This window comes from Pelodiscus sinensis, chromosome 8, assembly GCF_049634645.1.
Source record: "Pelodiscus sinensis isolate JC-2024 chromosome 8, ASM4963464v1, whole genome shotgun sequence".
Lineage (NCBI taxonomy): Eukaryota > Metazoa > Chordata > Testudines > Trionychidae > Pelodiscus > Pelodiscus sinensis.
The window spans coordinates 8,578,302-8,600,096 of NC_134718.1; the positions used below are offsets into that span (position 1 = coordinate 8,578,302).

General features: G+C 49.0%; 1 protein-coding gene across 1 annotated transcript; it reads right to left on the minus strand.

Moving 5' to 3' along the window:
• Positions 1-408: 408 nt before the first annotated feature.
• ZNF503 (zinc finger protein 503) lies at positions 409-4,165 on the minus strand. The gene is made up of 2 exons (XM_075934700.1): positions 3,496-4,165; positions 409-2,626 (listed from the first exon to the last, which is right to left on the minus strand). Exons 1-2 carry the CDS (start codon positions 3,796-3,798, stop codon positions 1,118-1,120), a joined length of 1,812 nt encoding a protein of 603 aa, XP_075790815.1. The 5' UTR covers positions 3,799-4,165; the 3' UTR covers positions 409-1,117.
• Positions 4,166-21,795: the final 17,630 nt, after the last annotated feature.

Genomic DNA, 21,795 nt, shown 5'->3' on the forward strand with positions numbered 1-21,795 from the left:
GATTTTTGCATGTCGTGATGGGGGGGGGGGGTGTCTTTCTCTCGCTGTAATTGACAAGCTTTTCAAATCAAGTCTATTTTCCATCTCAAACCCTCCTCCTCCTCCTTCCCCAAAAAAGAGTGTCTTAGACACTGGCTTTCCCCATTCACGTCAGCAGTAGTTCAACTGGTTTCTTAAAACACCCAGGAAAACCAGACTCAACCAGTTTTAGTTCTCTAGTTTCATTCCTGCACAGCTGATCGTAGGGACGAATACAACATGTACCGGGTTTTTTTTTTTAAGAGAGAGCCCGGGGGTTATAATAAAACTGGGGTTTTAAAAATTTTAATTAAAATTGAATAAACGCCTCAGGAGAAATTAAGTCTCCCATCTAGCCCGTTGTGCTTGTAACAGACTCAAAGCGGACTGTTTACAAAAAAAAGTAAAAGCTTTTAATACATCAAATATACGGAATTTTAATCTTTAAAGCGATACATTGTCTATTATTTTAGTACATGACGTAAACCTTTCCCCCTTTTACAGGGTGGACTTAAAAATTAAAAATAGTTAAGTGTTCCTTTTAAAGAACAAAATAAGGCAAATGAGGTTTTTGGAATAGAATTGTTTTTTTGTGGGGGTTTTTTCCTTCTTCCAGATTACATACAAAAAAATACCAATTCTCTTTCAATTGTATACACCGTAAAAATAATTGCAATTTGAAGTTATAATTGACAAATTGCGAGTTGTTGTTTTTTTAGTAACAAACATGCATGTAGGTTTTTTTTTTTTTCGTTTCAAGGAGACATTAAATAAGAACGTACAATACAATCATAGCAATTTTAAAGTAACATTAAAGAAGACCTCTATTTCTTTTTTTTTATTTATATTCTACAATGGGTGTTCAACTTTTTTTTTGTTACCTATTGAGCTCAGTTAAGTAATGCACTTTATGATTCATTGTCCCGCTTGAAGCTAACATAAATAAATACAGTGCTCACGGATCCAGTCCTCAAATGAACACTAGTTTTATAAAAAGTCAGATTTCAGCTTGTAGAAAGTGGCGGGGGGGCGGGTGGGTTGTTTTTTCTTCCACACCCCCCTTCCCCCGGCCGCTGGTTTGCAATCCCTACCCCACGCCTCACTGGTAGCCCAGAGCGGAGGCTGTGGTGAGTCTCTGCCCGTACAGTGCGTAGGGGGAATAGTAAGGTCCCGTGGCGGCGGGGACGGGCACTGGGGCGCCCGGGGTGGGCAAAGGACTCTTGGAGTAAGGGTGGTAGCGGCTGCTGAGTCCCAAGGCGTGGTGCGGGCTGCGGAGGGCCAGCGTGCCGGGGCTGCCCGGCGCCCCGCTGGTGGGGATGTGCATGTGGCAGGCCATGGCCGCGGCGGCGGCGCTGGCCAGCGAGGAGGAGCTGGGGTAGCCGGAGAGGAGTTTATCGGTGCCCGGGAAGGCCGTGTGGGTCCGCAAGTGGCTCAGCAGCTCCTCGGAGGTGGCAAAGCGCTTGTCGCAGGGTCCGTTGGCCGACACCCAGTTGCAGATGTGGGGCTGGGGGTCGTTGGGGAGCATGAAGCCGTAGGGGTAGAGGGGGTGGCCGGCCAGCGAGGGCGGGGTGGCGCCGGCCAGCGAGGAGTGGACGCTGTGCAGCGGGTGCGTGGGGTAGACCAGCGGGTAGCCGGACTTGAGCGCCGGGTCGTGGGCGCAGGAGGCGCTGGCGGCGCCGGCCAGGTGGCTGGCGCAGTGGTAGCTCAGGCAGTAGGGATCGCGGCACAGGCTGGCCGTCATGACGGAGGGCGGCGAGGCGCCGGCCAGCGGGCTGGAGCCGGCCGGCTTGCTGCAGCCCAGGCTGCCGGCGGCGGCCAGCTGCGCCCCGACCAGGCTGCCGGACTTGGTGGGGTCCAGCGCCACGCCGTGCGGCAGGAACTGCGGCGGGTAGCCGGCGTAGGCGCCCGCCAGCGCGCCCGGGTAGCTCATGCCCGCCGGCGGCAGCGGGAAGACCGTCTGGCCCGGCTTGTAGGGCGACACGGGGGCCACCAGGCCGGAGCCCAGCACCGAGGCGGACGAGGTGGCGGGGCCGCTGCTGCTGCAAGAGACCGAGTCCGCGGCCTTGGCGCCCGGCGCGCCCTCGGGGTGCGGCCCGCCCTCCGCGTTAATCCCGCCACAGCTGACGCTAATCCGGCTGTGGCCCAGGCTGGCGCCGCCCGGCCCCCCGTCCGCGCCGCCGCTGCCCGCCTTGCCGCAGCCCTCCGCGTCCTTCTTCTCCTCCCCCGCCGCCTTGGCCTCGGCCGGCAGCAGCCCCGGCGAGCAGGCGGAGGCGCTGGAGCTGGGGCTGCCTGTCCTGGGCGTGAACGGCTGGCAGGTGGCGCTCGGCACCCGGAATCCCGACTTCTCCCCGCCCGCGCCCCCGCCGGCGGCGCCGCCCGCCGGGCCCGGCTCCTTCTTCTCGGCGCCCGGCTTGGAGTAGGGCTTGAAGCTCGACTTGTCCTCCACGCCGATGTCGCTGAGCTTCAAGGGGCCCGCCTTGGCCTCCTTGTCCCCCGACGCGCCGCTGGCGGTGACCGAGGAGAGCTTGGAGGAGGGCGAGGGGTCGGGCTTGCCGATCTGCGAGCAGGTCTGCGCCAGCAGGGCCAGGGGGCTCTTCTTGGCGTCCAGCTGCGGGGGAGCAAGAGGGACACACAAAGGCAAACGGGTCAGCATCGGGGGGGCTCGCAGCACACACGGGAGCCGGCCGCGGCCGACTCGTCCTGCACAGGGCGGCCTGAAAAGGGGGCCACGATTTTGTGCGCATCCATCATCCTGACAGCTCCCCCCCCCCCCCTCCACCACCCCCATGCACCATTTTCCACAATGGTTTAAAAAGGCAACGGTGTCTTCTACCGGGGGGCTCTGCAAAGTTCAGGTTTTCCTCTGGCCGCTTGGCTCTGCCTCGTCCCCACCGCACGCGCGTCCCCGAAAGGGAGCGACTGCACCATTTCTAGCTGGCCGCGCTGTTTCCCAGCCGCTCCGGAGTCAGCGGGCGCGCCAGGCTGCGGGAAGGTCCGGCGCTTCCCGAGGGAGCAGACTTTCCCAGGAAAACATCCCTTCGCCCACCCCTCCTTCGGAGTGGGAGTCCCTACAAACATCCCAAGGCGGAGAAACTGGACTCGGACCCCCCCCTCCCATACCCCATCGCAAGTGGGGTGTCATCCTAAGTCAGGCTAAGATCATGGGAAGCTGGGAGCAGCCGCACCCACATCCCCTCCCCAAATCAAGCCTATTTCGCGCCTGGGGGGCCCTAAATCCAGCCCTCAAGTTGAAGCCCCCCGAAAAAAATAGGGGTGTAAAGCAACGCACAAACTTTCCCTGAAAAAAATGACAGCCCCTCCCCCAGCCCAAAAAGCAGGGAGGGAGGTCCGGCTGGATCCGCCTTGAACTGAGCAGAAGGGCCGGGGAGACTGCCCTTTAGTGACCGTGGGGAGAGAGAGACCGTCGTCGGGGGCGGGGGGGGGGGGGAGAATCAGGCATCGCCTGCGGCTCCTTACCTCGATGGGGCTCACGGGGGTGGAAGGCAGAGGCTGCAGGTACTCGGGGTGCAAAATGTGTCCCGTCCGAGCCGTGAGCATTTTCAGGACTTTGATGGGCAGCCGCTTGGCTTGGCGCAAGGGGTCCGAGGGCGGGACGGGGTGGAAGAAAGGCTTGGAGCAGCTCGTAGTATTCCCAGCGTGCCGGTTCGGCCAGGCGAGATCTGGGGCGCTGCTGCTGCTGCCTCCGCCGACGCCAAAGTCTCCGCTGCCGCCGCTGAGCTTCCTACTTCTTACCGCAGAAAGCGAGGGCGATGTGATCATGACCCAAAACCTCGCATGAAAACTGGGGCGAGTCGCGCGGGGCAGCCTCGGAAACCTTCTCTCTTTGGGAAGGGGGGGGGGAGCCACACACGCCCCCCAACCAGCAAACTCGCCCCAACACACCGAGGCAGAAAACGTCTCTGGCGGAGGCGGGGGGAACCCGGCGAGAAGGGGGGGAGAAGCACAATAATCCCGGGGTGGGGGTGCGTGCGTCTCGCTGGCTCCCCAGCTGCTGCGTTCGCCGCCCTCCTCTGCCGCCGCTCAGCTGTGCTGCTGTCGCTGCGCGTCCAGCCCCGGCTCTGGCAAAGCAACTCACTTCAAAAGCAGCGGAATTAGGCTGAGATTAAAGCCTTTGCCGCCTTCCAATCAAATGGGACCCCGAGGTGATTGGAGGGTCAAGGGGATGTGACGTTCCCCGGGCTGGCGCTTGGTTTTTTTTTTTTCCTCCCCCCCTCCCCCTTCCCTACGGTTTTCATGGGCTCTCCCCTCCCCTTCTGGTTTTTTGCTCCTAGGACTGGCTGGGCGTTAATTTTGTGTTTCACATCCCCATGCTCCTCGCTCTCCGCAGCCCCTTCGACCGGGACGTGCAAAAAAAAGCAAGGACGAAGCCAGCGCCTATTTAAGACGCGCTCGCCCTTACGAGCCGCAGCACAGGCTCTGACCGCCTTTCGCGAGTGCACTGATACAGCGTTTTCCGCTTAAGCCTGCAGCCACCCAGGCCGTCATGTTGCGGCTGTTGCTTTATGCCCCCCTCCCCCAGGGTGATTTCAGCCTTGGCACGTTTTGTAATCTTGCCCCAGTAAACCGAGGACTAGTGCGGAGCGGGTTGGGTTATGTCCTGCCTGGCCCTGGAGGAAAAGGCGGCGTAGGCAGCAATTTTTCTCCCTACTGCTTCATATTTGCAAAGTGGTTCTGGACGTGAAACTTGGTAGAGTCCGCCCTCCCCCTGGAAGCGCTCCAATCAGGCCTTTGATGACACTGGGAACCCAAGGCAGAGATTGGGGGATGTGACTGTCACATGTTCCCAGGGCTGCACCCGCCGCCCTCCTCCCCTCGCTTTTTTGGGTCTCTCCGCCCCTCCATCAATTGTCAATGCTCCCCAACCGCAATCAATCAGTTATTTGTCAGCCCCTGTCAATCCGCCCTTGATTTATGTCAGCTTTTGTTGCTGATTACAAGCCTGGTGTGACTTGAAGGAAGAAAGGGGGGGGGGGGGGAGAGGAGGGGAAAACGAAGGAGGAGAGAGACGGGCTTCTTTGAGAAAGAGCCATTCAATGTAAGGAATAAATCGTTCCCCGAGTAAACTCAATTTGTATGCCCACAAAAGGGAGAGTGACTTCTCCGAGACGCCACCGTATCTACCTTGGCGGAGCCGCTGTAATTAACGAGGGTGGCTCTGCTGGGTGTATGTTTGTGTGTATGTGTGTGTGCAAGCCCCCTTGTCGCCTGCCTGGGTTATTAAACAGCTTCTTGGGCTCCTGAGGAGGAGGATGGGGTGGTTGGAGTGGGGGGGGGGGGGAGAAGAGGACGGAGGGATGAGTAGGGCGAAGAAGACGGACCTACCCACGGCTGGGCTTTTTTTCCCCCCGGCTGCCTGTCATTCAAGCGCTTGGCACGGCGGAATGTTTAGAGGAGAATTAAGATTGACACGTGGAGCTGCCGCGGAATGTCACTACAGGCTCGGCCAGGCTGGGGCCCCAGTTACGGAGTTTTCGCTTTAGATAGCAGCCTCTTGACTCGCCATTTGTAGCTCCGCTAACCTGGACCTGGAGCTGCCCACGTGTCTGTTTGCCTGGAATCTACCGACCGACCGACCCACCTACCTGTGTGTGCAGCACGCCCATGTATGCACACAGTTTCTGGTATGCACACACGCACCTGTCTCCTCAGCCCTTCTTTAAAGATGTCACCATTATTTGTTCAGGAGAAATGCCCCCGGGGGTAGGTCATAGGCTAGCAGAGTTTTGGTTCGACTTCGCCCTTCTTTTTGGTGCTCTGGGTTGGCTTTAAAAAACACCACCACAAAAATCCTTCAGCTTCTCTCCTCAGTCTCCAACCCTCTTCCTCCAACTCATTTTTTTTTTTTTTTTTTTTTTGCACAGGCAAAATGTGTTAATCAATGTCTTACTTTTGTATCCGGATCTGACATGGGGGCCCACGCCATCTCCAACATGTACAAAAAGGCACTTCGGGAGATACGACGCGTTTGACAAGCGAAGGACAAGCCAACTGCTTGAGAGATCGCGTCCAATTCCTGACCTGGACTCCAGCTAGAGCGGGGCCTGATCCTGGAAAAGGGACGGGGAACCGGAAAGAACTCTCTGCTGTGTGCGTGGTTGCGTCTGCTGGATGTTTGAAACCCAGTCCCCGCTCCCCAGAATAGTGTCAGTTCGTGCTCTTAGATTAGTAGCTACAGTTGGCATTTTCTCCCAGGTCTTTTTCCCTTTAAACCAGTCCCTTTCCAATTCGGAAGTCACAGAAATATATGGCAGGTCTCTGTTAAAAGCCAGCTTTGCCGTTGAAAAGCCAGCCGTCCTTTGGAGATAGAGAGGTGTGTGTGTGTGTGTGTGTGTGTGTGTGTGTGTGTGTGTGTGTGTGTGTGTGTGTGTGTGTGTGTGTGTGTGTATACTAAGAGTTGAAAGGGGGAAAGGGCCCATTTGTTCGTGCATCCCCCCGGGCAGATGTTAAAATAAACGGGGTCATTTTATGCGAGGGCGAAAACTGGAGGGCAAAGCGAAGGAAGACTTGCCCCAGAAATTGACCTTCCAGCAAGACTCACAAGACTCACAACTTCACTGTAAGGTCTCTCCTCCCCCCCCCACGTAGAGTGGAAATGACTTAAATCTGCCCCGGGTTTTCCCCCCGGTTCTTTCTTTTGTTGTCAAGTCCATTTGATAAATGGCGTGCAGTAAAACTCTGGAATAAAAAAAAAGCTGAAACCTTCATTTGTGTTCATTTGCATTAAAGTGCTTGGAACAGCTGTTTTCCTTACAGGACCAGAGAGACTCCTATCTGTTTTCTCGTTGTATTTGTCCTGCCTCCCAGGGTGAAAGACTAAAGATTAATTGTCTTAAGGTAGAGTCAGTGGTGGGAAGGCTTTTTGGGGCGGAGGTGGGGGGTAGAGGAAGGCCCGGGAGGGGCCTCTTACAACGTTTAAACCGAGGAATCAAAGGTGATAACCCGGTACATGTGTAAAACAAGCGGCGTATTGATGACACGGAAAGAGGGGAAAGTTTACAAGCGAGGGGGAGAAAAAAACCCTTAATCTCAAACAGAAGCTACAGCAGGTAGTTTAATTAGCAACTTCAGAAGACAGCACGTTTAGCGCTGTGCCTTTGATGCGCAGTGTAAATCACATTTACACGTGCAAGTTTCCGGTGCTTTTTTTTTTTTTTTAAGTAGAAGCTTATAAAAAATCTATCTCGGGAACCCTCCTGAACCATTTTCCTAGCCTTGATGAACCATTTACGCTGCTCAGAACGCACGGCGCACAGTTAAAAGATGAGCGTTCTAGGAGCGTTCTTAGACGCGCAAATGTATGAGAATCGTGCCTGCTTTTGGCGTGGCGTTCTTGTTTGTTTTAATGCATCAGGAAAGATAGTTTCTACCCTGCCTCGCTCTCTCTGCCTGGGCTCCGTGTTTAATGATCCTATGAAGCCGGGTTTCCGTTTGGCATTTACGGGTTGAAATGGTGGTGGATTTGTTATAAAGCTCCACTTCAAAACAAAACTAAGATCTGGAGCAAGGAGAGAATTAATTAACGCGCGCCGATCCCCACTTTCCTTTACCTACCAGCGATTGGCAAGGATGTCAAGTCGATTTTATTTGCACACAATGGGAATGATTTATTTTCTCTTAAAAGGGAGTGGGCTGGCAAGATATTTGAGGAGGAGAAGGGAGCGAGAGAAAAGTTTGAAAATGCCTTGAACTATTCACTGTCGAGATGGCTAATCAGTATTGAGGCTCGCGGGCACTCGGGCAGCTTTTCAATGCGGTTTGCCTTTCATCTCAAGCTGGATGGAGGCGCTCAATTAAAAGCCTATCAGTTTGTAAGTAAATCAACGCCTATCAAAGTTGTCACATCAAACAAAACGATTATTATTGCAGCCCGCCTCCCCTATTAATCTCCCTCTAAAATAATCCGCTTGACAGGTCAGGCTGGTGAGCTGCAAACCCTGGTCAGGATCATCCAAAAATCCCGGACTCTTTCCCCTCGGGAAAGGCCGGAGCAAAAAAATCACCGCATCACATTGCCTGCTTGGGAATCTGGCTCTTTCTCTTGGCATTTCAGTGCCACAGTGTGTAGCTCGTGTTGCGAAAGGACGTTTGGTCTTTTAAACTGGACAACCAGCACTCACCAGGCCTCTAATTATTTTTTAAAAAAACACCCACAGTTCTTTGCTTTTTTAGTGAGACCTCCCTCCCCCAAAAAGTGAGTTGACTGGTTTGTGTGGCCGACTCGAATATATTTCCCCTATTTGTCTCTTTCACGGCTTAATTTGTATTTTGCCTCCCTTCACCCACGCAAGGGAGTTCTAAAAAGATTTGCCTTGCCACAAATAGTCGTAAGGGAGGCATTTTTGCGGATTTGTTTGACTGCAAACACGATGACTAAGAAATACGGTCCATCAGAAATACTGCGTGTGCATTTTTGGAGAAAGAAAAACTTTTTTTTTTAAATAAGAGACTGGGGGATGTGTTCACACTGAAATTGATCTATCTGCACCGGTACCCCGCCGTAGGGCGGAGGAGAGGATGGGGGGGGGGGCAATTATTTTCAATGCTGCCCGTGTTAATAAAAGAACATATTTTGAATGCTTGCCAGCCGCGGATTAGATTTCTAAACCTAGCCTCTGTTTGTATTGGCTAATTCTACAAAAATATGTAATATCAGGGTGGTAAGTGCCTTCTTAAAATATATAAGCAAGACCTATCTGAATGCATTCTTTGCCTCTTCTGCAGGAAATACAATTATATGTTCTTATGAATAGTGGTCATTTTTGAGCCATCTGCAAGATAATAGTCGTGTTTAACCTAATATGCGCTTCAATTGTCAGTGATCTGTTGAACCAACTAGCAGGAATGTACATGTTTGCCATTGTTTTGGATAACATGCATGTTCCTAAAATGTTTCCTACAGTGAGTTGTCAGGCCCCTTCCCCGTTAGTATGCTAGGAGAGAAAAGAGAAGCTAACATTACCAATGAAATTAAACTTTTCTCTGTTAAAGCCTCTGTCAGCCTCGCCTATTGCTGCAAGAGTTTCTTTTGTGTGTTTGTGTGTGTGCGTGAAGATTTTACCCCCTAGGTTGGAATCTATTTACTAAACAGCTGTGTTCCAAAAGTAGCCTGCCTCTTTTATGTTCAGCGTGGTTATTAGTTCACAATTCAGTTTTATTTTAAGTAAGTTTTAAGGTCTCTTTAAAGGGAGTTGGGGCAGCAAAGCAAACGAGTTTGATGACACAAAAAGGTTGTGACGTTTCCTATCAAATGCATGTAGATGTAGGATCCAGGTGGCACAACTCAATGTACTAAGGCTAACCTCTCAATCATCAAATAACTTCATAAGTCCACATTCAGAACCTTTTAACAAATTAATATTTACTGCCACGACTGTAAGAGCGAAATAAATAACTTTCTAGCAGTAACACGTTGGGTTGATCATGGAATTGCAGAAATCTCAAAAGCAGTTAAGCTTTCTTTGGTACAAGCCCTGGGAGTATGAGAATAATATTGCACATATTTAGTTACAGTAATCCTTCATAAATTAACAGTGAGTCACGCAAATGGAGACAATCTTGCAGCGTCTTTAGTTGGATCCAGGACTGAGACCTGGTTTACGGACAAGTTTGTTAAGGAAAGTATGCAGATCTAACAGATGTAGCTTAGCAGTATTGGGAGTGGTGCCCATTTAAATCTAAAGGAAAGCTGTAAGCTACATATACAATTGACATTTGCAATCCAGGTACCTTTTGCTCCATGCACAATTGGCAAGTTGGTTATACTCCTTGGAATAATTACACACTAGCTGTGTGTGTGGGCGGAGGTGTTATATATTTCCATGTTTCTTCCATCTCCCCAATTTTAGATATATAATAGTCTAGGTCCATGATCCTGAAAAGGTTTTTAAAAATTAATAACGTTCAGAAGTGAGTTTGTTTCCAAGCACCCCCTATTGATACTTTTTTAGGTCTTTCCCCTGATCCTAGTTACTTTCATCTTTATTTTTTACACCCTAAAATTAATTCCTCCTAAAGTCCATTTTTCATTGTGGACTGTACTAGTGACGTACAAATAATTTACATCAGCGTTCATCAGGGCTGCCCTGATGTGATGGATCATTTTGTTGAGTTGCAGTAAAAGTGCAGAATGATCTATAATGATGTAATATATACATTAAAAGGGTGTCTGGATGATCCGAGTTTTGCTAAAAATGTAAAAGGGCTTTTTGATTGATAACAGGGTTGCTGTTTTTCTGCAAAGGCTGTCACAGGCTGACACAATGCTTGAGTTATTAGAGAGGAGAAGGGCAACCATAAATTTCCAACGTCAGGCAAAAACTCTCTTTATTGTCTATATGATGGATGGGCCTCCGTACTAGACACCAAATACTTCGTATCACCCTTAAATGGGAACACATTTTTCGTGGCCATAATTCATGTTTTTTAAATAGAAAGTTTGAAATGCCTGCCTATATTTCACAATCCTGACATATTTATGAATCACTCCCTGCATGCAAATATAATTATTTAAAGCACTGAGGTGACATATGGGTTAGAAATGTACCAAATGCTGTTAGTGGAGTGATTTTTTTTAATTCCCTAAATTGAACACCATAGAAAACTCTGCCTGTCTGTTCAGATCAATAAAGTCGAAGGTGAAGTTTTACTGATTCTGTCAGTGCCACATACAGAAATTCGGTTTTGATTAGGTGAAACTGACAAAAGAGGAGTCTTTTCGCAATTACCATTAGGTTAATGAAAGAAACACTCATCTTCTTTCCTGGCTCATTATTTCTTTAAAGAATAACTGGCTTTTTAAAAAAAAAAAAAAAATGAACCAGCCAGAGGAAAAGATCATATTGTTCTGCAGAATCTATTTTTCGTCCAGATCCTCTGTAACGCTTGGCTCTGAGGAAACACACGCAATCATTTTCATCGGACAAAAGGATGTTTCCGAAAACAGTATTTAAGTTTATCTACCTAGCAGGAACGACGGACGAAAGCCGATTCTAGTGAGTTCCAAAGCTAAAAGCAGATTTGCAACGGACAAAAAAAAAAAAAAAATCAAATGTACTTTGTAAATGAAATACACCAACTCCGCGCTGCTTGCATTTCCTGGTTGCAGACCGGTGTGTTGCTTTTCCCCTAGCTTTATTGTAACATAACACTGAACCACAACGCTGTTTATTTGCCTATAACACACACACGCACACACACACATACACACACGTCTAGCTACACAGAGAGATTGTCACTGATGGAGGCAGATCAATTCTGTCGTGGATTTTGCCCAGCGTCTGCCATTTGGAAAACACCCGGGTTGGTTATGAACAGAAAAAAACACCTTCTAATATTGTTACCGTCATCCGTCCCCATTTAGCTTGTAACCCAGCCAGCGAACGGCTAGAGTCAGCCGGAGCTCCCCGCTGCAAAGAGGACCGGTCCGAGCCCTAGCGAGAAAACCAGCCCCGCTTTCTTGTGTCACAGGCAGCAGTGTAAGCTTACCGCTCTGCTGCGCTCCGGATTCCGACACCACGCGCCCGCCCCCCAGCTGTCTCCACGTTACCTTTACATGTGATCTGAGGAAGTGGGTCTGGCCCACGAAAGCTCATCATCTAATAAACCATCTTGTTAGTCTTTAAAGTGCTACATTGTCCTGCATTTTGCTTCAACTACCCCAGACTAACACGGCTACATTTCTATCACTATTCCACGTTACCTGTGCGTTTACACGGGGCGCTCGGTTCGAACACACAGACCCCGCTAGAGTAAGAATTATGCGGCCAATCGGGTGGGTTATTATTATTATTTTTAAATAAAGGACCCTGGGTGGGGGAGCTGGACAGATCTTAAAAAAGGAAGAAAAAGCGAGAAAAGCCAAGTTTCCCCCACCTCGGAAGGAGCAAGGCAGAGATTACAGGGCAACATCGCACCGCGAGAGACCTGCAGGCACAAAACCCAGCCAGCCACCACTGGCCGGGCGGACCTAGCTCGGAGGTGCTGCTGGAGCCACGCTTCCGCCAGGGGAGGAGTTTGCTGGTGACGCTTCCAACAGGCCCTACAGCTCCAATTCCCTGCCTGCCCCTGCTTCGCTAGCTTTTGTACAGCCCAGCCCTGCCGCTGCAAAGCCCAAGGCGCCAGCGCTGGGAGACGGGCGATGGGGAGAACAGCCCCAGCGAGGACGAAGGAGGATGGCAGAGCGCTAAAGGAAAACTATTTGTAGGAAAAAATCCTCTAGGAGCACCAAGGAATAAGCCTCGTGCTTCTTGGCCCGGATCCAGTTCTCCCACCTCGGTGGGCTGGAGAGGTTACCGAAAAAACGGTGGTGTGGATGCTCCGGTACTGCTATTTCGAAATAACGACTCCCCAGAGTAATTCGAACTAATGACTCCCCAGTGCTTCCTAGGGCTCTAAGGCTACGTCTAGACTGCAAGCCTCTTTCGAAAAAGAGTGGCTAGACTAGAGCCAGATGGTTTACTAGGTGATGAGCTTTCCTGAGCCAGACCCACGGCCTCAGATCACATTCTGGAAGAGAATTGGCACGACCATATATACCAAAGGAATCATTCTATTCCTTTGGTATATATGGTCATGCCAATTCTCTTCCAGAATGTGATCTGAGGCCGTGGGTCTGGTCCAGGAAAGCTCATCACCTAATACACCATCTTGTTAGTCTTTAAAGTGCTGCATAGTTGTTGTTTTTTTGTTTCAGCAAGATCATACTAACACTGCTACATCTCTATTACTAGACTACAACCAGTACTTTTGAAAAAGCAAGCTGCTTTTTTGAAAGAGAGCACCCAGGCAGTCTGGATGCTCTCTTTCGAAAAAGCGCAGTTTGCATTACATAGCACCTTTTTTCCAAAGAGCACTTTCAAAAAAAGGCATTCTTCCTCGTAAAACGAGGTTTTCCGCAGTAAAAAAAACCCGCTATGTTCTTTTGATTTACTTTCAAAAGAACGCGGCAGCAGTCTAGATGCAGGGGAATTTTTTTCAAAAAAAGGCCACTTTTTTCGAAACCCCCCCCCCCAAAAAAACCCCTGTAGTCTAGACACACCCTAAGTCTTAGGTAATGCATCTACACTAAGGGTATGTCTACACTACCCCCCTAGTTCGAACTAGGGGGGTAATGTATGCATACTGAACTTGCTAATGAAGCCCAGGATTTGAATTTCCCGGGCTTCATTAGCATAAAGCCGGCACCGCCATTTTTAAAAGCCAGCTAGTGCGAACCCCATGCTGGGCGGCTACACGCGGCACGGACTAGATAGTTCGGATTAGGCTTCTAATCCGAACTATCTGTACGCCTCGTGGAACGGGGTTCGCACTAGCCGGCTGATTTGCAAATCATCCTATGGTTCTATGATTCTATCCCCAGCGGTAGCCCAGTGTAGAGCACGCTACTAGTGGGTGAAGAGGAGGAAAAGTTGCACTCTGCTACCTGAATATCCTGGGGCAGTGGAAGATCTAACAAAACCCCAAATGGCACAGTGGCAGACCAAGGGGGTACCCCTTAATTTGAGGGACCCGGCAGAAACATTGCCATTTTCCCATTTGGTTGCCCCAAACCACCACCAGTATCTCCATCTTTTCTGTGTGCCACCTCGTTCAGCCAGCTCTCATACAAGTGTGGACATGTGGTCATCTCATCCATCCACCGTGATTTACTTGTGCACGCCACTTGGGTCAAAGGAGACGGTGCAGCACGCTGGCAGCTCAGTTACCCGTCCTTCCTCACTGACCATCCTAATGGCTTTAATCGTGGAATCATAGAATCCCAGGGCTGGAAGAGGCCTCAGGAGGTCATCAAGTCCAGCCCTCTGCCCTAAGAAGGACCAATCCCAACTAAATCAACCCAGCCAGGGCTTTGTCAAGCCGAGACTTAAAAACCTCTAGGGATGGAGATTCTACCACTTCCCTAGGGAACCTATCCCAGTGCTTCCCCACCCTTCTAGTGAAATAGTTTTTCCTAATATCCAACCTACACCTCCCCCACTGTAACTTGAGACCATTGCTCCTTGTTCTGCCATCTGTCACTACTGAGAACAGCCTCTCTCCATTCTATTTGGAACCTCTCTACAGGAAGTTGAAGGCTGCTAGCAAATCCTCCCTCACTCTTTGCTTCTACAGACTAAACAGACCCAGCTTCCTCAGCCACTCCTCATAAGTCATGTGCTCCAGACCCCTCATCATTTTGGTTGCCCTCCACTGGACCCTCTCCAATGTGTCCACATCCTCTCTGTAGTGGGGGGCCCAGAACTGTACTCAGTACTCCAGAGGTGGCCTCACCAGAGCTGAATAAAGGGGAATAATCACATCTCTAGATCTGCTGGCAATGCTCCTCCTGATGCAACCTGATATGCCATTAGCCTTGTTGGTTACAAGGGCACACTGTTGACTTTCAAGGGCTGATGTTTGACAAGAAAGAGCCACACGCAGAGTGGGTCTGTCGCCAACCAGTCGGAGAAGTGACCAAAGGGCTGACCCAGGCTCTGAATGGTTGTGTGACCTTTCTGCACTGCATCATTTCAAGAGGACAGCCACCTATGCACTTATTGTTGCACTACATGGCCATATTGGGTCAGAAACAATGGTCCATCCAGTCCAGTGTCCTGTCTGCCAACAGTGGCCAATACCAGATACCCCAGAGAGAGGGATCACAACAGGTAATCCTCATGTGATTCCTCTCCTAGTCTTAACCACATCCTCTGGCAAGGAGTTCCAGAGGTAGAGCGAGAACACGTTGCAGCTTCAGCTCCCAAATGTACAGTCATCCTCTCCTGTATTTTACTAAGAGCTTTGTGGGCTACTGGAGCTGCAATAGGAAAGGGATAGCTTAAAATTCTAAACCCTGGCAAAGGGAAGAAAGGAGGAGGAGGGGCTAGAATAAGCTGCACTTTCCCGCTATGCTCCTGTTGTTTCTGGATCGAAAAGCAGAAGTTGCAAATACATGTGGCCTTTCCTCTGACTCAGCCCTTTTGCTCTGTGAACCAGAATTGGGCAAACCGTCTTTCCTGAACAATCCATGCAGCAGTTTGTTTCAGTTCCTTGGGCATGGTTTTTGCTTAGCCTGATATTTCTGATCTATTCTTTTGCACGACATCAGGAACTGGAAAAGTGGGAGGCGTGCAAAGACTATAAAAGACACATGTTGCAAAATTTCTCACTTGAGCATTTTTGATCATGTGTCCTAGAACAAGTTTTTAAGGTGAACAACAAAATGAACTGGGGGTGGGGGTGCCCTATTCCTCCAAAAGTCCCAGGGATTGGGAAAATACTGGAAAATAGGGACTGACTGATCTATTCCCACCTCTTCTTCTATTCATGATTTGCAATCTCATTCCACGAGGCGTACGGATAGTTCGGAATAACTACGTAGTTCGAACTATCTAGCCCGTGCCGCGTGTAGCCACGCGTCACGGGGTTCGCACTAGCCGGCTTTTAAAAATGGCGGAGCCGGCTTTATGCTAATGAAGCCTGGGAAATTCAAATCCCGGGCTTCATTAGCAAGTTCGGTATGCATACATTACCCCGCTAGTTCGAACTAGCGGGGTAGTGTAGACATACCCTTAGGGAAATGTACTGAGAGGTTGGAAGTGGCGTAGCATGTAGCTGACAGATACAGGGTACCCGTGCTGGCATCTGGAATAGAGGATGGGTCTAGATCTCTCCTTTGCTCCCACTTGCCACTGTGGAAGGGACTGGCCAGTTGGACTGTGGTACTAGCCCCAGAAAAGGGGGAGTGCGGATTGTAGCATGGCTAAAAGGCAATGAACGGGACACTGGTTCTTAGAGTGATGTGGGGCCAGGAGCAGAGTGACAGCAGGCGAGACACCACCGGGAGTGGGTGTTCCAACTGGAAGAGTTAATCCCCAGAACAACCACCGAGAGATGCCAGTGGGGTGAGTGGAGCCCATCATGCGTCGTTCTATATTTGATCATGCTGCGGAATTCCATATACAAATCAAGAGGGTGATCACATTCTTGTTTGGGATGCAATGCTTAGTTCATTCCACCACGTTTGCCTCTATGAAATATTGTTATTTCATAGGCTAGTGCCACTGGGAGTTTTATTTTGTTATTTCCTGTTATTTCTGTGCACTTATTTTTCCACCTAAGAAAATTCTCTCCTGCAATCAAAAGCACCAAAATATATATGATATATCAAAATACAAATAATGCAATAAATACATACAATTGCCTTCTGGCCCTTTGAGAGTTGACATTTATGCCACATGTCCTTTAAAAATCTAATTTAGATGTGCAGGATGGTACTGGGTTTGATCCAGTACTTTTATCTCATGAAGTATCCCCATATTGGTGAGAGATAGGTGCAAAGTTTACTACTGTCTGTGGATAGTCGACTTGTTTGAATTTTATTAATATGCAAGGGCAACATCAGTGAACAAAGTACAATTTCTAAAATGTAATTTATTCACATTAAATAACCTTATTCTCTGGTTGGATAGCTCCACGACAGAGGGAGAAAACATAATCATTTGGAGGCTACCTCAGTTAGGGTCTGATCCTGTTCCCATAGAAATATAAAGCAAACATTCTCAATTATTTTGATGAGGATGGAATTGGGCCTCGGTTATGAATTGTCTGGGTTCAGTAACTACTCTTGTGTAGTGGTCACACTTTTGTCATGCAAGCCACATGCCTCAATAATGAATCCAGAGAAAAAAACTGTTTCCTCCCAAAATTGTAACAAGCAAGGAAACTATAAGAATATAGTATGTTATTACATAGCACCGTTGACACTCCTCTTCAAAGCCTACAGTTTTGGAGTCCAGTCTGTGTGTGTGTTTGCAGTTGTTTCATCCTCTCTGTAGTTATTAACAGTGTATAAGTTTTATAAACTAGCGAGGGAAAAAAACCAGTAACTCTGAATCAGCAGTCCTCTTGCTTAGTAGCATAGAAAGCCGAGAAGAAGCCACTTAAAATTAGAGCAGAGAGTATTTTTGGAAAAGAGTACGTTTCCAAATGTGGCATCAGGTTAAGCAAACATAGGACGGTTACAGTTCTAAACAGCCATTCATAGCTGGATCCGAAAATCGTCTTGGCCAGCCCCAGCTTGTTTCTGTTACACTTCTAAAAAAACACCTACAGGACAGAGGGTGTGAACTTTTAGTGTGAACAAGCTGCTTTGGGGACCAATCTGGAATGTTTATACAATCCCATGTAGCTGACCGTGACTTTAGGGTCTGAGGCTGAGATTCCATGAGCTGGGTGGGCTGCAACTCCCCAGGTTAGCTCAGGCTGCTTCCAAGCTGACCTCTTTCAGTAACCCAGGAGAAGAGAGGGTTGCTGGGAAATGTAGTCCCTTCTGTCCCCATGTTGTAGTCCTCTTTGCATATGCATTGCTGGAGAGGGGTGTGCAGCCAGTGCACCCATGGGAACATTAAATTATCCAGAGCATGGGTTGCATGCTTGCTTATATTTTATAATGGGTTTATATAATTATATTGTATAATTGTATTTATTTATTTTATAAATAATAACCACCCATCATTTCTTTTATGTAAGCAGCAGTAGGCTGGATCATGTTAGTACAGTGGTTATGCACTCGTTCCTTCTCCAGCTTGACCCCAAACTGCCACTTGTACCGCACCAGCTCAGTACTAGGCTCTGTAACATGTCAGGGCTCGACATGTAATTCTGTTCCACGACAGCTTACTCCTTACGCCAGTATGCTTCTGCTAGACTAGGGTCTTCCACGGCCACTAGGAACCTGGGTGATTTTCACCCTTACAGCCTTAGGGACTGAGACAGGCTCTTTAACTAAAGAAAAGTTAATTTAGTGCTCATGAAAGGTGCCAGATAGGTGATACCAGGGAGTGAAGGCAGAAATGCAGCACTGTGAGAAGCAGTGAAAATGTCCTTGCGCTGCTCTGCCAATGTGATTAGAGAGCAGGTCAGTCTTGCTGATTCTGCAAAGGCCACAGTTGCAGGGCTGGATTTCACAACAGCAATACCTGCCCACTGGAAAATGGATTAAGACTATCAATCGATTTCACACAGACTGCCTAACAGCCACTCCATGGTAACAACTTTTACTTGGGCCAGGCTTGAGTTTCAGATAAATAAGGCAGAGAGGGCTCCCTGATTTTGTTCTTAAATGTGAAAGTATTTGCAATTTTTAGCTCTGCATATTTATCCTGCTGCTGATTTGGGTTCTTTTAGTTTATTTACAAAAATCTTTTTCTTTTTACAGTTCACTTTTAATGGGTGGGTTCAACTCTGAATGTCACTGCTCTTTTATCAGTTTTGGTCAAATTCTGACCAGTGTATACACGTGTGGGGTTTTTGTTTGTTTGTTTTCAGTAGCAAGAATGTTTAAAAGTTTCCGCTCTATCACTTCATATAAAATGACCTGAAAAAAGCCACCATAGCTAATGTAAATTATTCTAATGTGCACTATACCCTGAACTATTAAAGATTTATAAATGTAAACTGAATAGTGTCTGCCGTTACTATTTAATACAAATGGGTTTGAATAGTTGGAAGAAATATTAACTGCGTAATGCATAGTAGTGATTGAGATATCGCTGTCATGAATGGCACTTCTTTAGGGATGATGAAAAATGTTTGGGTAGTTTACAAAACCAGCACGTAAGACCAGAGCATCTGGGAATGGTTAATATTTTTAGCCTGTGTATTTTCTAACCCTAACCTTTTTATGTCTTAGTACATTTGTAAATGATTTTATCGTCGTGAGACTTGCGTGCTCTTTTTCACCATTTGCAATGACAAAGCTGCCTTTGATTTTAGAAAGATATAAAGACCCTACGAGTAATTTAGGGCTTAAAATCAAATAGCAGAGCCTATCTCAAAGCTGTGCTGATTAAAAATGCCCTTTCTCCATTCACACTGTGAAACTCCTGTAGCATTAAGGAGATGGAGAGCCGCCCTATGGCAGTAGCTGGGGAATTCCCCTTATATTGAGGCATACCAGCCTGTCAAAGATTTGGCTCTGTTACCAATTTCTGTCTCCTCCCTGAGGCGGGTGGGGGTATAGCTGGAGCACACCTCCCACAATACAGGGTGTGGACACTGCTGAGAGGCTGAATTTAGTAGATTGGGTGTGGCTAGGTGGAAAGGTGTTAGAAAACCACCTACTTCCTGCCCTACCACCACTATCCTTAGTTGTACCAAACACTCTAATAGGGTGATGGGGTCCTTGAAGGGTAGCAAGGATTAGGAGTCCGTTGATTTCTGTTCCATGGAAGGGCAAAGGCAGGTTTGGGGGAAGGGGAGAGGAAGATGATCTCATGTGGGGAGGAAGGGGTGGGAGAATACTTAATGATTGGGAAAAACCAGGCTATTATGTCTGTAAGGTTCCAGGACTAGGAACCTTGTGTTGCAGGATAGGACAAAGGTCCTTCTTTCTCAACCCACCAGAAAGAGCCCTGGGGAAAGAGGGCATGTGCTGCTTTCTCTTTCATACGAGAGAGAGGCCAGTAGGGGAAGGAGTGGTGGATGCTGGCTGCCCTTTCCTAGCTCGGGGAGGGAAAGGGTTAAGTAAGGAGGGGCTGTCCAGGAGAATTACTTTAGGGCTACCGCCAGCTTGAGTTAGCACAGTCTCAGCTGTGGGTCTTCCGAAGTAGGGAAAAGGAGGGTTCATAGAACCCGAGGGCTGGAAGAGATCTCTGGAGGCATCAAGTCCAAACTCCTACCCAAAGCAGGACCAACCCCAACTCAATCATCCCAGCCAGGGCTTTGTTAAGCCGGAACTTACACACCTCTAGGGATGGAAATTCCACCCCCTCGCGAGGGAACCCACCCCAGTGGTTGGATATCGGAGGCTAAGGACAAGGTAATAAATCAGACCCCACAAAACGGGGGAGTCTTGCTTTTAGATCTGAGAGGCAATTATTGCCGTGACTGCAGGGGGTGCTGAGGGCTGGGTGCCAACGGGGCCAATCCTGACCATGAGGGTGGTATTTTAAGGTGGCAACCTTCTTCTACACATCTAAGTATCTGGCCCAGACTCTCTGTGTCAGTCATTCGTGCTTTCCGCTAAGCCCGAGAACGAAAGCTCTGTAAAAGAACATCACATGGCAAAATCAAGCCGTTGAAAACTAGGATATTCTGGTGCTGAGGTTGCATGTGCAGCTCTAAATGGAACTTCTTATCTGTGCAGGATGGCACAGTCTTTCATTTCCTGTTCCCATACTCTTTTTCTTTTCCTGCCTCATTCAGTGCATGGTCCTCAATGGAGCCATGCTAGCTGGGGATGTGCTCAGGCCATAATCTGGCCCTGCTCCTATAGGTGGTGAGTTGCGGTGCAGAGACACATTGCATCAGGGAGAAGACTCTACCCAACAAGAGCGAGAGTGGTGGATCTCTCTTAGATGCCGAAAAAATAATGAAGTTGGCTACCGTAATTGCTTTGCATGCGCGTGTAGCTAGTGCAGTAGGTTGGGATTTTCCAAGAAGCCTAAGGGAGTTAGGACCTCAACTGCCAGTAACACTTCAAAATCCCAGCCAGGTCCTCCACTTGGGTAGCACTACTGAAGTCTGTTGAGCTGAAGAAGCTCACACCAAGGGTGTGTCTAGACTACTGAGTTTTGTCAACAAAAGTGGACTTTTGTCGACAAAACTATACCTGCGTCTACACTACCGCTGAGTTCTGTCGACATAACGTCGACAGAACTCAGCAGTTTTGTCGACGCTGGTAAACCTCATTTTACGAGGCATAACGCCTTCTGTCAACAGAGTTCTGTCAACAGAAGGTGTTATTGCCTGTAGGGTTGCGTCTAGACTACAGGGTTTTGTCGACAAAGCAGCTTGCTTTGTCAACAGAACTGAATGTGTCGAGACGCTCTATGTCGACAGAAGTTTTGTCGACAGTATCTGTCGATAAAACTTCCGTCGACAAAACCCTGTAGTCTAGACGTACCCCAAATGAGGATCTGAACTCCAGGCTTATTTCTTTGGGCAGAGAGGTAGCACGCTGCATTATCAACGCCCGGCGTGTGGAAATCGACCTCAACAAAGTGACCCAAAGTGTCATCGTGAATCAAATCAACCCTCAGCAAACAAATGTGCACAGTGCTGTTTTAGATGACATAAAAAAATTAGAATGGCTAGACCGGGGCAGACCAAAGCTCCATCTAGCCCAGGGGTGGGCAATAATTTTTGCCCGGGGGCCACTTCAAAAATTTTTGAAGTAGCCCCAGGCCACCCCACAAGGGGCGAGACCTAAACAGGAAGGGACGGGGCTACCCCACCCCCGACCATGATTGGTCTGGGGGTGGAGAAGCCCCTTTGCCCCCCCTTCCCACTAGGTACCCATGCCCTGGAAGAGGCTTGGCACACTCCCCCACCCCCAGGCCAATCAGCCGCGGGCTACTCGCAGGGCCAGGGCAGGGCAAAGGAAGCTTCACACAGCTTCCCCGCCCCCAGGCCCTGATTGGCCCGAGGGCAGGGGAGTGCCCAAAGCCTTCTCCACTCTGCTCCAGGGCAGGAGGAGGCTTTGAGCATTCCCTCACCCCCAGGTCCTAATTGGCTTGGGGGTAGGGGAGCAGCAGGGCGTCTGTGGGCCAGATCCACCTGCTTGGCGGGCCAAGTCTGGCCCGAGGAGGCTCTTTTGCCCACCCCTGATCTAGCCAAGAATGGCCAATGTCAGCCAGGTGCTTTAGATTAGAGGAAATGAACAGAACAGGCAATCTTCAAGTGATCCATCCCCTATCGCATGTTCCCAGCTTCTGGCAAACACTTCTTAATCCAATGGCAGTATTGGAATTTTTGTATTCCTTGCTCTGTGAGAAC